The sequence below is a fragment of the Amblyomma americanum genome, chromosome 3 (assembly GCF_052857255.1).
Source record: "Amblyomma americanum isolate KBUSLIRL-KWMA chromosome 3, ASM5285725v1, whole genome shotgun sequence".
NCBI lineage: Eukaryota > Metazoa > Arthropoda > Arachnida > Ixodida > Ixodidae > Amblyomma > Amblyomma americanum.
In genome coordinates this window covers 66,774,358-66,794,144 of record NC_135499.1, presented here as the reverse complement: position 1 = coordinate 66,794,144, position 19,787 = coordinate 66,774,358, and the positions used below count along the sequence as shown (strand labels likewise).

At 45.9% G+C, this 19,787-nt stretch overlaps 1 protein-coding gene across 1 annotated transcript in view; it reads left to right on the top strand.

The window, feature by feature from the left end:
* Nucleotides 1–19,787, top strand: part of LOC144124641 (gastric triacylglycerol lipase-like) — an 87,213-nt gene that overhangs the window by 31,106 nt on the left and 36,320 nt on the right. The window contains exons 2-5 of the mRNA XM_077657440.1: nucleotides 8,401–8,623; nucleotides 11,539–11,653; nucleotides 16,321–16,471; nucleotides 18,121–18,216. Coding sequence (XP_077513566.1) covers nucleotides 8,401–8,623; nucleotides 11,539–11,653; nucleotides 16,321–16,471; nucleotides 18,121–18,216 — 585 coding nt within the window. The remainder of the gene's footprint in view (nucleotides 1–8,400; nucleotides 8,624–11,538; nucleotides 11,654–16,320; nucleotides 16,472–18,120; nucleotides 18,217–19,787) is intronic.

Sequence of the window (19,787 nt, the reverse complement as noted above, 5' to 3'; positions counted from 1 at the left end):
TGAGCTGTCTGACACGTCTAGTCGGTCGTTCATTATCACATAGGTAACTGCGTGGACACAAACGAGCTCGTGAAGGGCATACAATGACAAAGTAGTCTGCTGGGCTAGTTAGTATATAGCACACCGAGCTTTGAAAGCGCGGCTAAAGGAAAAGTCGCAAGTCCTCGAGAAGAAAGTTTTTCGCGTCATATTCAATACGCCTCGTGACATTCGTTTTGTTCCCCTGTTCCGTGAGCTTAGAGCCTTAAAATTCCCTGCTTGAATGAGCCGCGGCCTGGTTTCAACTTGCCGCAAAGATGAAAAAAATAACCTTCGATTTCTTTGCTGTATCGCTAATCCCACAAATCGTGCAGTCCCTATGCATCTCGAGCTTCACAGACTTGCTGCGTTTCCTCACCTACGACCTAATTATGCTCAACAAATGCTATGCCACCGGCTCCCAAAGTTACTGAATGATCCTAGCCAATGTAGTATCGATGAGGTCGGTTGTTCTGCTAGAAATTTGTGTTAAGTGTATTTGCGCTTATGACTGTGCGCTGTTGAACTTTTTTTCATGCATTCCGCACTAAGTTTCTATACCTGGGAATATGCGCAGCCCTATAACTGTCGCTGTGCTTCATGGCTGATGTGCACTTGGGAGAGAATTCATAATCAATGACATCGACGTTGGAGACTTGCACAGATGGCGAATCACAGAGTTAGATGCTCAACTTTTTTTGGATTTGGCCGTAGAGGCAAGAAGGACTCAGGGACTGTCATGCGGCTTGCACAGAAAGTTTTCACTGTCTCATGACTTTTAACTGCTTGCCTCCGTTTCGAGTTTTGAAGCGAAAAGCTTCACTACGCTAGTCAACACCGCGCTTCGCGCCTGCTGGCGTATGTCGGAGCACGAGTGACGTCACGCGCTGCGCAGGTGGCCACTGCCGCGCGCTATGCGTCATCGTTTGACGCTCGCCGCAAACGCGCATTTATCGCGGAGTCCGACTATATAACCGCTTGCCGGAGAATAGGCGTGCGCATTCAACATGAAGGAGAAGAGAGTGGTACTACCGATACAGAAGTGCTACCACGGGAGTTGGCTGAAAAGGAGCGAAGAGATGAAAGGCTTAAAGCTCAACGAGCGTCCGAGACACCCGAACAACGAGAAGAACGTCTCGCAAAACGACGCAGCAAAGCTGAGTCTGAAACGCCAGAAGTACGACAGGCACGTCTCGCTATACGGCGTGAAAAGAAAGCTGAACAGCGACGTTCGGCCATGTCAGCTGAGAGTAGCCAGGATGGTGAAAGCTAAACCGTAAGCTTATCCATAAGTTAAACCATAAGCATATCCATAAGTGAAACCGTAAGCATAACCATAGGTTAAATCATAAAGCATAAACATAAGCTTAACCGTAAGCATATCCATAAGTTAAACCATAAGCATATCCATAAGTTAAACCGTAAGCATATCCATAGGCTAAGTCATAAAGCATAAGCATAAGCTAAACCGTAAGCATAACCATAGGCTAAATCATAAAGCACAATCATAAGTTAAACCATAAGCATCACCGAACCTTTTCGCTTCGAGATATCCACACTTAACCTTAGCTAAGCCCCAGCCATTTTTTTCATAGGCATGAATTTTGATGACCTCGTGTTACATACGTTTATATATTTTTAATCGTACATACAGGTGGAAAGAGAGAGAGAGAGAGAAACAGAAGAACGGAAAGGCAGGGAGGTTAACCAGGTGGTGCCCAGTAGGCTACCCTACACGTGAGGAGGGGAACACAGGGATAAAAATGAGATAGTCTTCCCCGCGAAGTATTTCTCGAATCAACCACACCTTCTACTCTGTTCGTAAGCAGTAGATGAAAGGCACTTAATGAATGAAAGGCCATTATGATACAGTTTTTTCCACAAAATCTGTTTGGTTCTCACCATCCGCCTGTCGGGGTGCATGTTTTCAGCCACACTGAAGGCATGGGGCAATACGGGGCAGCCATTATCATCATCAGCCTGATTATGCCCAGTGCAGGTGAAATGCCTCTCACATGCTCAGCCAATTAACCCTGTCTTCTGCTAGCTGCGGCCACCATATTGGTGCAAACTTCCTAATCTCATCCGCCCACCTAACTTTCTGCCGCCCTCTGCTAAAATGACTTTCTCTTGGAATCCACTCCCTTACCCTTAAGGACCAGCGGTCATCTTGCTTCCGCATCACATGCCCTGCCCAAGCCCACTTCTTCCTCTTGATTTCGACAAGGGTGTCATTAACAAGCGTTTGTTCCCTCAACCACTCTGCCCGCTTCCGGTCTCTTAACGTTACATCTATCATTCTTCTTTCCACAGCTCGCTGCATTGTCGTTCACTTAAGCTGAACCTTTTTCGTTAGCCTCTACGTTTCTGCCGCATAGGTGACTACCGGTAAGATACAGCTGTTGTACGCTTTTATCTTAAGAGATATTGGTAAACTGCCATTCATCATTTGAGAGAGCCTTGCCATATGCGCTCCACCCCATTCTTATTATTCTAGTTATTTCCCGCTCGTGATCCGGATCTGCTGTCACTGCCTGCCCTAAGTAGACGTACTCCCTACCACTTCCAGCAACTCGCTACCAATTGTGAACTGCTGTTTCATTGCGAGGCTGATGAACATTACTTTGGTTTCCTGCATGTTAACTTTAGACCCACCGATCGGCTCTGCCTGTCTTATTGATCACGCTTTGCAGTTCATCTCCAGAGTGACTTAGCAAGACAATGTCATTAGCGAATGGCAGAATACTTAGGCATTCTCCATTAAATTTTGTCTCGAACTGATTGAATTCAAGCCTCGGAATACCTCCTGCAAACACGCTGTGAATAGCTTTGGCGAGATCATATCTCCATGCGTGATACCCTTCCTTACTGGAATTTCATTGCTGACTTCATGGGGGACTATGGTAGCTTTGTAGTTGTTATAGATATCTTCCAGTATTTTCACTTAAGTATGTTCTACACCCTGACACCGCAATGCCTGCCTGACTGCTGAGGTTTACACTATGCCTCTATAGTATATACAGGGAGGGTGTTTCACTTAAGTTTTTACACAATTGTTAAAAATAGGCTTTTTTGAGATAGAGGAGCCATTTTTCGGCAGAGCACTGTAAGCAGTGAAGAACATCAGAATACAGCTAAAACGCGCTAACTAGCAGGCTGGTTAACTAATATTGAATAGTTAACTTTTTAACTATTACTGTTAGGTTGCCATATTATTGAGAGGCGCATAGCCCACCGTAAGTAATATCCATATCAGTTTTTAGAATGTGGAAAATGTGGTGACCCTCGGCTGTGTGGTCCAACAAATTAAGGCGATTTCGATTTTCTTCATCCACTGGAGTGGTTGCTTTGCCTGCAAGCTTGTCGAAAGGGCATGTATTCTGTATTCTGATGTTATGTAGCTAAAATTTGTTTGGCCACAGCGCAGATGGTAACTGCATATTCACGATATTAAAAATTGATGTGGGTATTACTTACGGCGGGCTACACGCCTATATATATATATATATATATACACGCCGTTATATGTACACGAAACATAAACGTATTTGGTTGCTAGAGGTAAAATGCAAAATTGAGAAAGCTTCATTTAGCCATAGATTTATTTTGAGTCGACGTTTCAGACCGAGCCTGTCCTTTCTCAAGACTGAAGTTACAGCGATCTTCCTCCAGTTCTTAGGGAGTTGGTATTGGCACACATGTGCGACACATGAACGAAACAACAAGCAAACGGATGCTGGGAAGGAGATGGGCACAAAAGAAAAAATACTAGAAAAGAGAGAAACAGAGGGAAAAAACAGGGGAAAAAAACGCGCTGTCCCCCGCCGCCCACCAAGCATCCGCGGGGATCCAGCCCGGGAAAAAAAAAGAAAAACGAGGAGCGGGAGGGGATAATCGCCACCCCTCAAGGCAACAGCAGAGCGGGGACCCGTAAGGTGCACGGAAATAGACAGTGGCGGAATCGTCCAACAGATAAAAATTAGTGGCGTGCACTCGCATGCCCCGGCTTAAAGAGTAAACAAATAAACAGGATAAAATGCCGATAGGGCCGGAGACTTCCCTCACCTCGAACCTCTTCGGCACCCAGAGCCAAGGCCGAATCAGCGGCGCCGTGAGCTTAACTAGACACACGTGCACTGTGCATGAAAACACCCAGACATGCACAAAAGACAACGAAAAAAGGCGGCAAAACATCCGAGTTTGTTAAAGTGTCGTGTGGGGGGTAAATGTGAATGGCGGGAGCATTTAAGCGAGGGTTCTTCAATTGCACCCCGCTCAGCAAGGTGGTTCAACTGTGAAGATAGGGGTTGGATGGGGTGAGGGATGAAGAAATTTGTGTAAGCTGATGGACGAAGCTTGAAAACGATGCGCTGGCAAGAATCGACCGAGGTATGTCAAGCTGGCATTCGTAATTTCAACACTGGATCTGCAAGGGGCGGATGGAGGACAACACACCTGGACTTTCATTAATGCCGTGAGGAATTGTTCCAAATTTGTAAATAAAGTACGACTCGCGTTGCTCTCTTTTCCGGGGTGTTGTGGAACCCACCCTGTAGGACTGTTAACTTAATTGCATCAAATGGGTGGTTTTCCTCATTAATGTGTTTGGACAAGAGGAGGTAGGGTAGGGATAACTATTCGCGCGGTTTTTATTAAAGCCATTTCGTAGACGTTTGACGGTCTAACCAATTTACTGCATACTGCACACACTGCATTCTAGGAGGTATATTTCGTTTCAGGAGTCACAATCAAAGTTGCTCTTAATTTTCCATTTGAAGCCTGAAGCTGTGCTTACTGCACAGTTTGATGTTTGTATGTGTTTGCAGACCTGTCATCTACTTTTTCCACAGTGCCGGCACCCCAAAACCGGCTGGTAATTTGTTATTGAGTGTATTGGTATGTTTTGAATGTTTTTCGGTCGTCTGTAGACTGCGTGAGGGGGAGCAGTGAAAATTTTGGCGAGGCGCTTGATTTGTTCGAGGATTATGAAATGTTTTTTGAGGATTTTGTTTACTTTAGGCAGGTTACTAGTGAAGGTAAGTACGAGATTTGCGCAGTGATCTGTTTGCTCGCTGTATCGACGTCCATCCAGTATTTTCTCTCGGTTGAGTTTAGATGCCCTTTCAATGGCATCGTCGACAATGGCGGGGGGGAGGGAGGGGGAGGTATCGTTGCGTAATGAGGACTCCTCACATGCGTTTGGAGTTTTTTACGAAGTCTTGATCCTGGGAACATATTCTTTTAAATCGATGTGCCCGAGGGTATGGTATGCTTGTTTTAGAGTGACGAGGATGCCAGCTTTGGAAGTGTAGGTATTGTTGACGGTCCGTCGGTTTTCTACATACACCGGTGGTAAGTGAGCCTTCGTTTACTGAAATTTCAACATCTAGGAAGTTAATTGTGGTGTTGTAGCACGTGTAAGTGAAATATATGTTGGGGTGGACGAGGTTGAAGTTTTCAATAAAACGTATGAGTTCTTGCTCTTCGTCTGTTCATATTAAAATGATGTCATCCAAGTAGCGTTTGTTTACGGTGGGCTTAATGGGGCAATCTTTCAAAAATTTAGATTCAGTACTATGCATAAATATGTTGGCGTAGGTGGGGGCCATCTCTGTAGCCATGGCTGTGCCGTTAATTTGCAAATAGTGTTGATTGTTGAATTCCAAGCTGTTATATTCGAGTACGGTTCTCGCCAGTATTTATAAAACACGTGGAGCAGGGTATTACTCCTTTCCGTTTTGTTCATACGCTTCGACCAGAGATCTGATTGCATCGGAGTGAGGAATCTTTGTGTAGAGAGAGACTACATCTAATGTGGCCGGGAAGGCTCCTTCCGGGAGTTTGAGACCTGCTATTGAGCGAAGGAAATGGTTTGTGTCACGTATGTAGGATGAGTGTGTTGTTGGAATATGTCTAATTAGTGTGTCAATGTAACCAGAAATTGGTTCCCTAATCGTGCCAATGCCGGATACTATAGGGCGGCCAGGATTATTCTCTTTGTGGATTTTCGGTAACATATAGACTCGGCCTGGCGACGAGTGTGGTGCGGTGAGGGCTTTAGATAACCGTAGGCATATGTCCCCCTCCTTCGCCAGTTGATCCAGAGTCTCTGCTATAAAATGTTGGTATTGTGGAGTTGGGTCTGCTTCAAGACATTGATAGAAACAAATGTTAGAGAGTTGACTCAAGCCTTCTTCAATGTATTTTTCGCTGTCCATGACAACTATACCACCTCCCTTATCCGCTGGCTTTATGATTATATCGGTCCTTCTGCTCAGAGCCTCCAATGCACCCCGTTCGCTTTTTGACAAGTTCTGCCTCCCTGGAGTGTGGTTCTTGTAGGCGTAAATTATGTCCTTCTGGACGGCGTTAATGTACATGCCGAAATGTTTGTCCCTTCCTATATTAGGAGGCTAGTGGTGGTTAGTAACAAAGAATTCTCTGCTATCCGCGACAGCCTGTGCCCGATCAAAAAAGTATTCCCGGAGTCGCAACATTCGTGCAAAGTTGTCCAAATCTTTAATACCGAGAATTCGTTGTATTTACCGGTGGTAGGGCAAAATGTAAGGCCTCGAGAGAAGACGGATCTTTCCTGCGTCGTTAGGACTCTTGTTAATAATGTTTTTCTTGAGAGTAAAGTCGGTGCGTGTAACCGCAAGATTATTATTAGAAGCTGCTTCCGTTCCAGATCGTTCTACGCGTGTTTTTTGGACTGTTGATGTTTGTGCCGTTCTATTAGATTTGTTGTAGGAGCTTACTTTAATATCGGGGTTATTATTAGTAGCTGCCACCGTTCTTGATTTTTTTTCGCTTGTTATTGAATTTGACCACGCGAGGTGCGGAACCCCGTCTCGAATGAATTTTTTTGCGTTTGGTCTCGCGTACCTCAAACGCTCTTTTTTCTTCAAAGAGCATAAGCTCGGTGGCCTCCGGCGCGGTAAGGAGGATTTGTTGACGAACACGACTCTCTTCCATTCTCAGAGCCACCGACGCCTTCTCAAAGTGGGCAGTGGTAACTAAAAGCAAATCTAAAGAGGCAGATTGCAGTATACGATTCAAATTGTCCTTCTCCTCTTCACACAGGTCACCCATTGATAGTGTTAACGACACTTGTAAACCTTTTGGTACGATTTTTTTTTTAAGATAGGCATTTAGGATATGAATATGGAGTTCATGCCTAATTCGTTTATCCACAATTTTTCTTAATTTTAAAAATTTGGTGTTATTTGAGGAACGCTGTCGGTAGGATTAGCAAGAGAGAGTTGGCGTACTCACGCGGCCTGAATGTCATTGTTGACGAACCCGTTGTGCCGAACTGCAGCGCTTGCGGAGATCGTAGCGTGACAGAGGTGTGCTGGGAAGTTCTGCTTTCCGGCTGGATATCGTATCAACGTGGTCCTCCACAGTGGCAGGCAGCTGACGCTGTGCTGCACTAGAAGGGCCTGATGCTCCCTGAGCCGGGGCTTGCTAGAGTGCTGGCGCCGCTCGCTTCGGATTTCGGTGTTGTGCTGGGAGTGGTGGGGGTACACACATGGTTGGCCTTAGATGGAGGTTGCTGCCGGTCGGTTCCAGCGGATAAGCCTGTTGCTGAAGTGGGTGTCTCGGCGGCGCTGTCTCGTGCGGCGTTCCTGGGCGACTTCGGGCCATGTTGAAAATTTGCATAATTCATCTTAGTTACTTAAGTAATTAAGAGGAAGATAAAAATATTCTGAGGAGCGCCACATGATGACAAACAAAGTATCGTTGGTTTCAGGGGGTGGTGGTTTACCGTTTTTTTAACACACACACACACACACACACACACACACACACACACACACACACACACACACACACACACACACACACACACACACACACACACACACACACACACACACACACACACACACACACACACACACACACACACACACACACACACACACACACACACACACACACACACACACACACACACACACACACACACACACACACACACACACACACACACACACACACACACACACACACACACACACACACACACACACACACACACACACACACACACACACACTCTAGTTGGGAAAAGTCCTAGTCGAAAGAGCACCAAAAACCTAATGACAGTGCAAATGACTTTTACTGTGACAAGTAATTATGACTTCTGTCTCTCTGGTTCCATTTCAGCACCGTCCTAAGATCCTCCCCGTTCTGACGCAGAAAAGGCCGTGCTTTGTAACTGCACGCCGTGGTGACAGCCGCCATGCGACAGATATCGCCTGTGAATCTTTGGCTCATTGCAAATTAATTGCACAAGTTTGATCACTTCAAGTACTTCGTTCAAATGGGTCTTCGAGTGCAGAGAAGTCATGTTAGTGGCTACTGCCTCTCATGCAGGAGATTCTGGTGCGCAGCAAGGGATACCCGTTCGAGATGCACGAAGTGGAGACGGAGGACGGCTACCTCCTGCAGATGCACCGAATCCCTCACGGCAGGGCGGGCCACTGCGGTGCCGACGAAGTGAGCAGCGCCTGCTGCCAGCGTGGACCCATCTTCCTGATGTCGGGCTTACTGGCAGACTCGGCCTCCATGGTACTCGACTTCCCAAAGCAGTCGCTGGGTGAGTATTCTTCTCAGAAGGCGCTCTTAGCTTTCAATCTTTCGGGTACAGGAATTCAAGGGATATAGTTTCGTTTTTCCTTTCGAGGCTGGCTTTGCAGAAAGTAGACATACTGGTAGTCGTTCTTTGCACTTGGTCATACCATTTGCTTACCTGCACACTCTAAATTCATACGCTCAAGGGTGAACTCTAATAAGCACGGGTCAGTTCAAGATCGTTGGCTATTCCTTAAGTTAGGAAAGGCGCTGTGAGGAGATAGCTTGACGCGCGGTGATGATATTCAACGTGCCGTCGACATTCGGAGGCCTGCTAGCACGCGCAGTGGTAGGTGCGCTTCCCAGCTAGCCGTAAAACTACCACTGCACATGCGGAGCATGCGCGCGGTAAACCGGGAGACAGTTGCGGTAGCATGTCTCCGCTACAGTACAACTCTAATACCATCCGACCTGCTTGCGAGGCAGCGATACAGTGATCTTTTGGAGCGCAGCTCATCAGCGCCTTCTGCGGGACGAGCCGCGTCGCGCCCTCTGTGTAACCGAGAGAAACCATAAATAAATAAAAGTAAACATTGCCGGGATTGGGATTCCATCCCGCGGCGCCGCAAATAGATCAGCTTCGCTGCCCCCTGCACGAGAACACTACGCTATCACCTCAGCCATTCACACCTCGTGTTAAACTGCGACAGGCTCTCGCGCTGTGTAGTGTACATCTTCGTATTCTACTAATTAATACTGCTGGCGAATTAATATACAGATTCTCGGGCGCTCTGCATTGCACATCGTCGTATTCATCAACTAATACTACTAGGAACTAATATCGTCACCAGACGTGCCGACGACCAATTAAAGCAAAACAATTAGCCTACAGAGCCTGAGACACCTATATAGCTGTGCTTAAACTTCGCAATAGCGATTATGATGGTGATGATGATGATGATGATCATACATTTTTATGGCGCAAGGGCATCAGTGGCCAAAGAACGCCATGGCACAACGTATTTTCTTCTACTGTAGGTGTGGTGAAAGACCCATTTCCCAAGCATTTCACCATATATCAGCCAAGCACCAGGCCAGGGGAAAGCTTGTACCCACTGGTGATACAACGGGCACGATATTTCCCCTGGCCTGATGCTCGGCGTATTTAGGGTGAAATGTGATCGTCCTTGGAATTTTTCTTTTCTGGAAGCACACATCTCGTATTGTTTTGCGCCAAATCCAACATGAAAGAATGTAGTCCGGTTATGGATCAACGCAAGTTCGCCAAAACAAAGTGTGAAACACTTTTAATGCGGTAGGATTTAGGTTGTTGCCATCCAAGATATTTCCGGTTTCTCCGTAACGAAATTTCCTGATTGGTCGAGAAGGTCGCGACGTGATCAGCACCGCCAAACTTCAAAATCTTAGGACTAGAACTTTCTATTACCTTCCATTAGATTATCATATGGGTGTACAGGAATTAGACCCTCTAATCCTCCTTGATCCCTTTATAGGGAAGGTCTACATTCAAAATTTCTGGGGCCCTTTCGGATTTCGGGGTGGCCAACCTTCAACTGCTATCGCGTTTGCTTCTTTAAGAATGTATTTAAGAAGGCCCCCAGCTTTTTAAGAAAAGTACATGAATAAGTTTGCAGCATTTGCTTTAACATTGGAACGCGAAAGCAAAGACAACTTGAGAGAAAAGTTATCAACTTCATGTCTTTTATCATTAAGAGGTTCTTAAAATTCAAATGCGAAAACGGTCATTTATTTCTAAGATTATCTTTTCTGAACAATTGAAATTCACATCATTTTTTTATGCGCAATATTACTCTGCACAAATATTCAGGCGCATACAATATTTTACCAGTAACCAAGCAAAATTCTTGCATCACGCGCAAACAGAGTAGTACGCCACCTGCAAAATTACTGGGCTCTCTTTTCCTGCCCTTAGGGCTAGCTTTTGCGGTGACTGATCTTGCAGCAGGCCTCCGGTCTCTGGCGGCTTGCACTTGAACCTTGCTGTGAAAAATACGCCAGAAAAGGCTATTTCTGCAAAGTTTTGGGGAATCGAAATATCGTGTTTACCGAATTCTAAAGGAAATAAACCTTTTCCCATCAAAATAGCCTCTCGAAACCCCATGCGCCTTAACGTCGAATGCGAAACCTGCATCAAGCTATGAACAGCATATCCTCTTGATACGCTGGTTAACCATCTTTACGCTCGTAGTTGGCATAGCTAGAATCTGGGCGACGTCTGACCTAAGTATGTATATTGGAGCGTATACGCGTACCTGTTTTCTACAAAAATTACCCGGAAATTGCGGAGCCGAGCCGCTGCTTTTACGCACTCCGTGTTGGTGCCTTTCAGCAAACAGCTCTAGTTAAAAAAATAACAATAAACTTTTCGGCAGATTCGTTCCTCTTATAATAATTGAAATTGCGCGTTCAGATCTCTAAAAACTGTTGCGCTTATAAGTTACTCTTCTGTTTGGCGTTTCGTTTAGTTAACAAGGAAAGCTTCGACTACGGGGAATTTGCTTGTCCCGGAAGAATAGGTTGTGACGGTCATGAATGTAGGCGTAGCTTCACCTGAGCCTTAAACTGTATTCGCCCACATTGTCATCATCTCGAATCCAGTGGTAAACGCTCTATGACACTCTAGTTAGTACACGCGCCACGTTCGGGTATTCGTGCTAATATCGCGTACTGTAGTATATACTTCGCCATTAGCAATGACACACCATACTTTCTCCATGGCCTTATATTTCTGCCGATGATTGGAAGCTGCTTACGACGAAGCAACCAAACTAGCGTATTTTGCGCATATTCCAGTAGCTGGCAGGGTTCATTACCAGCCGACAACGATGCGGAGGTTCCTGCCTATGAAAACGCAATGAGAAATATGTCCAGAATGTAATTTCTGACTCTACACCGCAGGTTACGTGCTTGCAGACAACGGTTACGATGTGTGGCTCGGAAACGTCCGCGGTAACACCTACGGAAAGAAGCACAAGACTTTGGATGTCAAGTCCAAGGCGTTCTGGAATTTTTCGTAAGCACCAACATTCCTAACAAAACAAAGCACAGTTTGAGAATCTGTATCCACGCGCACAAAGCCTTCCTCAGCGAAGAGGGTTCTCCGGGTTGCTGACCAGTACGCCAGGAAACAGGAAGCGTGGTTCTGTTGCAAAATGTTGGCGAAGCTTTTTCCCCATGTGGTTGCCACACCGTCATCGAACTCCACCACAGGAGTTGCAGGTGCAGCATTGAGTACGACGTAATCAATGACATGACATGATCCGGCTGCGCCAGGTGAATTGCCGCAGTCCCATCTTTTCTCTATTTGCTTCTGCTATTTACTATGATAACATGCATATAGTATGCAGTAAAGTTCTCTTTACTGTCCGCATTCTGAGCGGGACAAGACTGGTTGTTTGGTTGATCCTGCTGTTGGCTCTAATGTAGGCGTCCAGTAAATTACATGAAAATGAGCAGCCTAGCTTGGTAACACAGGAGGCTTCGCCGTGTGCGCAAGGTCACATAGAAGGTCGTAAGTGAATGCTCCGCAGGCAGCGAGAACTGGAGGTGCACATTTCACATCGGCAACGCTGTGACAAACAACGTGACAAAGACACACACTTTGTCACGCAAGTGCGCATTTATAAGAAATCTCTCATGCTCACTTGACTTGCGGACGAACGGGAGAGCCTTCAGATTCGCGGCTGTAGCTTCCATTTAAGTGGCAGCAAATTGTGTGTTGCAGCAGGCTTAGTATAGCAACCTAACGCCGGGACTGCTTAAGAGATGTTAACGCCCGCAGCAGATGTCCTTGGCCTATTATTTGCAGGTGTTAGAGAGGGACAGCTTGCCTTTCTGGACTCAATTTTAAACATGAAAAGCTTTTAGCTGGCATTCTCGGCGAACTCAGTCGAATATCATACAGAAAGCACGGCCGTACAAACGTCCGTGAGAGCTCTGCTTTGCTCCCGCCTAGCGGGGGGGAGGGGGAGGGGGGGATACCCCAGCACACCAAGCGCTATTACAGTCAACGCCGGCACAAATAGCATATCTTTGTTGTCAGACACCTAAGGCGCCTGCGGCAACTCACGCTGTGTTGCGACTGATAGAGTACATTACATAATGCACTATAGGCCATTTATAGCGCGCGGGTCTTCCGTTTGAAATATCGCGGAAACTTTCGAAACACACGTAGCTCGTGAAGACTACTTTTTGCATGGTACTGCTACCATGATAGTTAACATTTGTGTGTCTATTTTGGTCGCCTATCTGTGTTTAACAAACCAGCAGAAAATATTCTAGGTTTCCTAAGCACCGTCAACATGTTTAAACAAATGCGTACGACGTGCATGTGAGCGCTTTAGAGCGGTGTCTGCTTGCATGTACACAGCACGACAACGACCTGCGGTGCCGCAGGAGCATTAAACCTAGCCGTTTTAGATATAAGCAATAAAAAAATACAGCAGAGCCTTCAGTGGATGCAAGGACATGAATCCAGGCGATCCATCCCTTGGCTCGAAGAGGGAGAGCAAGGTGCTGCGTCAAAACCAGAATTGTACAAGACGCCCAGAAAAAATACTCAAGAACAGCAATAGTTAAACAAAACTTGTAGTGGTGCCTTGCTTTGTTTGGAAGAAATAGTAGCGCAGAAAGAAACACTCTTGAAAACGCCGAGAAAGACAATCGACGCGCGCTAAGTCTAATCTGTCTTTATTTGCAGCTAGGCCAGCAAATACATACGGAAAAACAAGAAAGCCAACACATGCACAGTGCTCAATAACGTACAATGACAAGCCAAGTAAACATAAAAAAGCACAAAAGGAACGTTCAAAATACTTCATTTCTGCCTTCAAGAGTTTGGCAAACGTATCGGTGACCTTCTTCCTAATGTGAAAAGCTTCAAACAGTACACGTGCCGTCTTATCGTGACCTCTGCCCAGGACCCTTACCTCTTTCAGACGCGGCTCACACACACTGCAGTTAGCACAATGTTCTGTCAAATTTGTGACTCCACCCCTTAACGCCCGTTAAGGATCCCCTACATGGTGATTTACACAGCGCCCAGTCTGACCTATGCTGGCCTTCCCGCCGGTCAACGGAATCTGGTAAACGACCCCGGTACAGCTGTTGGAAAACCGCGTAGTATGCTTCGTCATGCATGCGTTATTTCTTTTTCCAGCTTAAGAAACGCGCGGGCAAAGTTGGGCGAGTTTCTTCGGAGCGGAAAACACAACTTGAGTTTTATCTTAGTGTTACTTTTATCGCTTTTGAGAACAAACTTTATCGTCAGAAAGAAAGGATGCCTCCTCCTTGTTTCTAGTGCCGTACTCAAGGTAGGCGCATAGCCCCTGCGCTGCAAAACCTTCAACTTTATGCGTATGTGACTTCTCAAAGGAAAAAAATGAATGAGGATTAGCTCAGCTAATTCAGGATATACAAAGCGAAAGATGTCGGCGGTCATGTGCTCATTGGCGCTTCCGTTGACCACGTTCTAGACGCTGATGATTTTGAGGAAACGAAGGGCGCATAACTGGCTCCCTGGGTCAGCGGGCGCCTCAATCGCGCTTTTGGGTACGTGGCGGTGGTGAGCGAGAGGTGTGGGCTGCATGCATTAGGACTAGCAGTAGGCCGCAGCGTTCATTGGGTGACGAACATCTCGCGATCAACCATTAACTACCACCTGGCAGGGTGGGCGCTTTGCCTATCCAGTGTGCGGAACGCACTCAACGTTACAGACACCAAGCCGCGTCTGCTCGGATAGATCACGTGGCCAGGCAGCAGCCGCCCCGCGGCTGTGGAGCCCTGGCGCCGCGACGGCGAAGACTTGGCTCAGCGGCGCGGCGAAGTCAAGTGATGCGTTGCTATGGCAGCGGCGTAGCAAGGACTTTTAAGGTCAAACTGCAGCCTCGGTGAAATCGGCGCCGCTGAGACGGTAGAGCTTTTACTTTAAAAGAAATGCTCATTTTATGACGGCTTCAAGACTATGAAAGAAGAAATGACAAATGCTATCCTGTGTACTCCTGGCGATCCCGTCGGTTCGCAGGTACAAATATGTTCGATTCGCACCAACTGGCCTGCTGGTCACCTTGTTAAAGTATGTTATCACAGACGAGTGGCAAACGACTCCCAATTGACAGAAATACTGGCTTGTTGGTGCTGCAAGCAGCGCGCATACCTCTGCAGTATGTTAAAAGCTTTTCACATGTTCGCATTAAGGCTCCCGCTCTGCAGAACATCTGGCATAGTCGGTGTCTTCGACAGCGGTACTGGTAGCTATAAAGCAGGTTTCTGCCATCAAGGTTACGTGTCATGGTGACGTCGTCACAACCTGCCTATTACATTGTGAGCAAACTGGCCACCCCTGGTAGGTGGGAGTTAAATTAATGACTGATCGCGAAAGGTTGCTCGGTAAGAGCGGCCTGGCTCTCAAGCCTAATCGGTGGCTGCGTCTGAAGCCGCCATCTGCCGTAGCAGAGACGGATCACTTAACCGCCGCACCACTGCGCCAGGAGTGGCATGACGACTGCCACCGATCTATGAATGCATAGTAGTGAGTGTCCAATTCCATATATATGGGCATTCACACATTAACACTATCGCATCGTTCTCCTAAGGCGGATCCTAAGTGCGCCCTCCAGTTTTTTCTTCGTCTCAAGTGAAAAACGCTTCTTCACCAAAATCAAACAAGAAAGGGACGTTCCTCGAACGGCAACCAGAGTCTTCAGCCAACTTTACCATACACGCTAAACCGACATTGTATAAACAACCCAGTCATGCTTAAGGCACACATGAATTACTTTAAACTGCTTTTCTTTCATGCAGCTCCGTTGTTATATCCTTAGGGGAGCCTTACCTTGAGCACTTAATTTCTTAAGGTTTAAGCCAAGGAGAGTAGCATACTGGTCGGCGGTGTTTGGTAATTTACTGGTTTACTTTTTATTTTGATTTCCCTGATTGATGAGGAAAACTTTTCTGTTCTGTGCTAATTCAGGGCATGCTTCATGTGTATGTTGTCTGTGAGTATGCACATTCTCCGTGGCTCTGCCTTTTTATTTTTAACTTGCACATCTGGGCGTCGGGCCCCTCTTCAGCTAAACTCGTAGCTTTTGGTCCTAGACACATTCCGTGTATTTCAGTACAAAAAATAAACATCCAATTAAAAAACAAGAGCTAGATATGACTGCTCATGATGATCTACCTTACTTTCTGCAAAGGGGACGGCATCCCTTTTTTAGTGTGAGAGCACCACTTCACATGGTCTAACCGGCTCACAGAGTTTGTGTGAAGCTTGACCTTGAGGGTGGTCTTCACGAAACCTAGCATAGCAACAGCCAATGCAGAAATAAATTAAATATTGCCGCGACAGGGTTTAGAACCCACGGCGGCACGAAGAAATAAGCATCGCTGGGCATGCACTGTACGTGAGCACTATGCTATCGTCGCAGCAAAGCACGCCTTGTGTTAAACTGCAATACACGGTCGCTCTGTGCATTGCACGTCGTCGTCTTCATCAATTTCCATCTGAGGCGCGAAAAAATCAGATCAGCTTAATCTCGATTAGACCTTAACCAGAGTCTAATATCGTCACCAGGCGTGCCGACGATCTAGCAAAACCATGTGCCAACCAGGCTGAACACATCCTTCCGCACGTGTAATCGGTTTACTACGTTAAAACCCTACCACTTTTTTTCTTTGTCACAGCTTCCACGAGCATGCTGTGTACGACATCCCCGATGAGATTGACTACATTCTCAAAAAGACCCAAAACGAGGACCTACTGTACATTGGCATGTCCCAAGGTACCCTTACGTTCTTCACGATGCTGGCCGAGAAGCCCTGGTACAACGACAAAGTAAGTCGGCGAGAATCTTTACACACCGCAAGAGTCAGCAATTTCCCAATGCTAGCCGTCTGTGAAATAAGGAGTATCTCAGCGAAGCCCGCCAGATGCTTTCTGGGGTATAAGGATCGCTTTTGTAGCATTGTAATAGCTACCGTGGTGGATGTCAGAAAACAGCTCAATCCTGGTCAGTGTTAAGTTGGTAATCTAAATTCTAATAGATTTTTAAAGCATTTCTAACTGGTTGGAAATATGTTTATAGATTTTGATAACAATTTAATTATGAAAAGTGACTCTAAAGGCTCCCGAAGGAGGATATTACAAACATGAAAAGGGGAAGGGCAGTATATAATACATAAAATACTCTCAAATGCGTTGTGTAGCTGCAGATTTTATGCCAGTATGCTAGCTCCCCCTACCCAGCACTGATTAATCAAATTGTTTGGCGCCACAGGAAGAAATTTGTGTGAAGAAAAAGCATAAAAGAGCATAGCGGGAAACATAGCATAATAATAGCGAGAACAAAAAGATAAAAAATGATTTACTGTCCGTGAGCAGTGAAGACTGCTGAATCAAAACTACGATGGAAGCGGGCAGTTTTCTGTGCAGCATTTATATATTTTTTTTGTGACAAGAATTCATTACATAAGCCATTCGAGCCACTTTGCGTCTGCTATAGAAAAATCATTGAGACTCATTCTAATGGAGAATCGCTTGACTGCGACAATGGTTGTTCAGGCTCACTGCACGTTTTAGAAGCGAATAATTTGCTGAGCACGGCAGTGGTGATGAGAGTGAGGACAGCGACAAAAGGCAATAACAGTCTGAGTTCGATGTTTCCAGCAATATAAAATAATATGCGGAACAAACCAGACTACACACTGCCCCGAAAACAGGCCGTTGCCAGGCAAAATGAATGATGACGATGACGCTTATGAATTGCAAGCAAGCAAGGGGAGGTTGCCAAAGAGTACCATGGCGCAGGGTCCTTCGCTTTACACGAGGCGATGTCAAAGACCTCCTTTAGAAACATTTCATCTCAAAGAAGCCGGACACCACTCCGGTGGAAGCGTTCTGCATTCAGACAAAACTGGTGGGTATACCCTACGGGCGAAGTAACAGAGAAAGCAACTGCACTGCAATTGCCAGATAGATTCCTGTTTACAGAAATGCAGTTTTCACTCCCGTTTGGAAAAAAACTGCTTGTATGGTACTCATTACGAAGACAGATGTCAGAATTGGGCTTCTGCACAACTCGTACTATTTCCACAATACGGCCCAAATTCTAACTGCCACATTTGTGCGATATGGGATTTCTGAAATTTCAGCAGCGATAACAAATTTTAAACTTTGGCTTTTCATGTGAGCACATTAGTTGCCATAATAAGAAGTTTAGATTGTTTGTTTCCTACGTAATTTAGGAGTTAAATGCTTAATATTGTAATTTTATCGAGCGCCTATTTATACCGGTTGCATACTAGTGGCCTTTAGCGGCAACCATAATCGGGTAAAGGGCTTCTTTCGACGCAATGAGGGGAAAGCCCAGAGCAGAACGACGATGTCTTCGCGCCTTCTTGGAGGTCACAGGCGTTGTTCTGTCATGAAAAAGCAGCATCGCGGGGCAGGGCTTTTCGCGCTTTCGCTCACTCCTGCTGTTTCAGATCAAGGCTTTCGCTGGGCTGGCACCGTTCTTTAAGCTGGCGCATCTCAAGGTGCCACCATTGACGGTCTTCGCCCCCTACGCGGAGACGCCTCTGGTGAGTGCAAATCAGAAACAGGCTGTTATGCTTGTTATGATTCATTCTCTCATTAGCAAACTTCGAAACCCTGGCTCATAGTACGCGTGCGATTAGTATTTCTGGATTCTTGCTGCTTTTAACATAAGTGAATATACGAAACTGGCTGACTGCATGCCACGGACCGCAGTTCTGCCAAGTTTATTTGAGACGGCAGAAAGCAGCAGTAGGGTTGCAGCGTGCGAGACGCTTCTCACGTTCACGAGGAAGCTCCTTTATATTGAGGTTAGGAGGCAAAAATGCCTTACGGTCCGGACGCAAGGTATCAAGAGCTTGTGCGCATAGGACAATTAAAGTAATGATGCCTTTGTTGTGAAAAATAAAACTGCAAACATTTCGGGAGCTCAGCATCAGTAAATCCGGTTTATAAGGCGTACATGGTAGCCAGAGAGCACGACGTGTGCTGGGGAAGTACAGAAAACCAAGCCTACAAAGCAGGAGCGCCTGAAAAGTGTTCAATCTCAAGACATAACTTCTCTTAAGCATTATGTCAGTATGATATTATTAAAAATTGCTGAAGCAATGATTTCAAACATAACCGCTTGCTCCAGCAGCTAGGAACCAAATGTCAAGTCTAGTGGAGGAATTCGGCACATGCACATGAAAAAGTGAAAAATCATTTTCCTAAAGATAAGCATGCACAAAAGATTAAAAAGAGTGCCGAAAGACATGACTGTAGAAAGGAAGGTAATACAGCTTCCGGGAAAACGTATCGATCGAGGCTAGTCAAGCTACTTACATGTAGCTTTTTCCCACCTTCCCTTCCTAATCTCATGCATCATTTTGCTTTGTGGTAAAAAATTATCTTCAAACTAAATTATGATCATACGCTACATGTGAAATCATCTGTTTCAGAAATGAGCGTACGTTTGGCTGGCATGTAAAGAAGAAAGAAAAAATACACTGATGGCATATCTAAGCACGCCATGAGAAAGTAAATTTTCGATCAGCCCACGAGTTCAGGAGGGCAATGAAAATGTAGAATTATGCACTATAATGCGCTCTGGGACGAGTGTGTCGATTATCAAAGTTGTTTTTAGCGCAAACAAAGACGATAACAGTAAAGGACGAAGAAGACAGGAAGGAAGGAAGGAAGGAAGGAAGGAAGGAAGGAAGGAAGGAAGGAAGGAAGGAAGGAAGGAAGGAAGGAAGGAAGGAAGGAAAAAAGGAAGGAAGGAAGGAAGGAAGGAAGGAAGGAAGGAAGGAAGGAAGGAAGGAAGGAAGGAAGGAAGGAAGGAAGGAAGGAAGGCCTCAGACGTTGCTGGCACATACCCACTACGGGGGAGTGGCCAAGACACAGGCGGTTAATTACTGGATACAGGAAAGTTTTGACGGGAAAAGGAGTGGAAATAGTATGTAGTCTGATAGATTTGAAGATGGAAGGAAAGGGGGACTGTTAACTTGGACATCGAGGACGAGACAATGGCTTAATGTGCATAATAGTATACAATGCCTGTAATGTTTCAATGTCGTACTCACTGAGAGCGGGAAAAGAAATGAGGATGGGAGTCGCTGCGTTTCTTGAAGAAAAT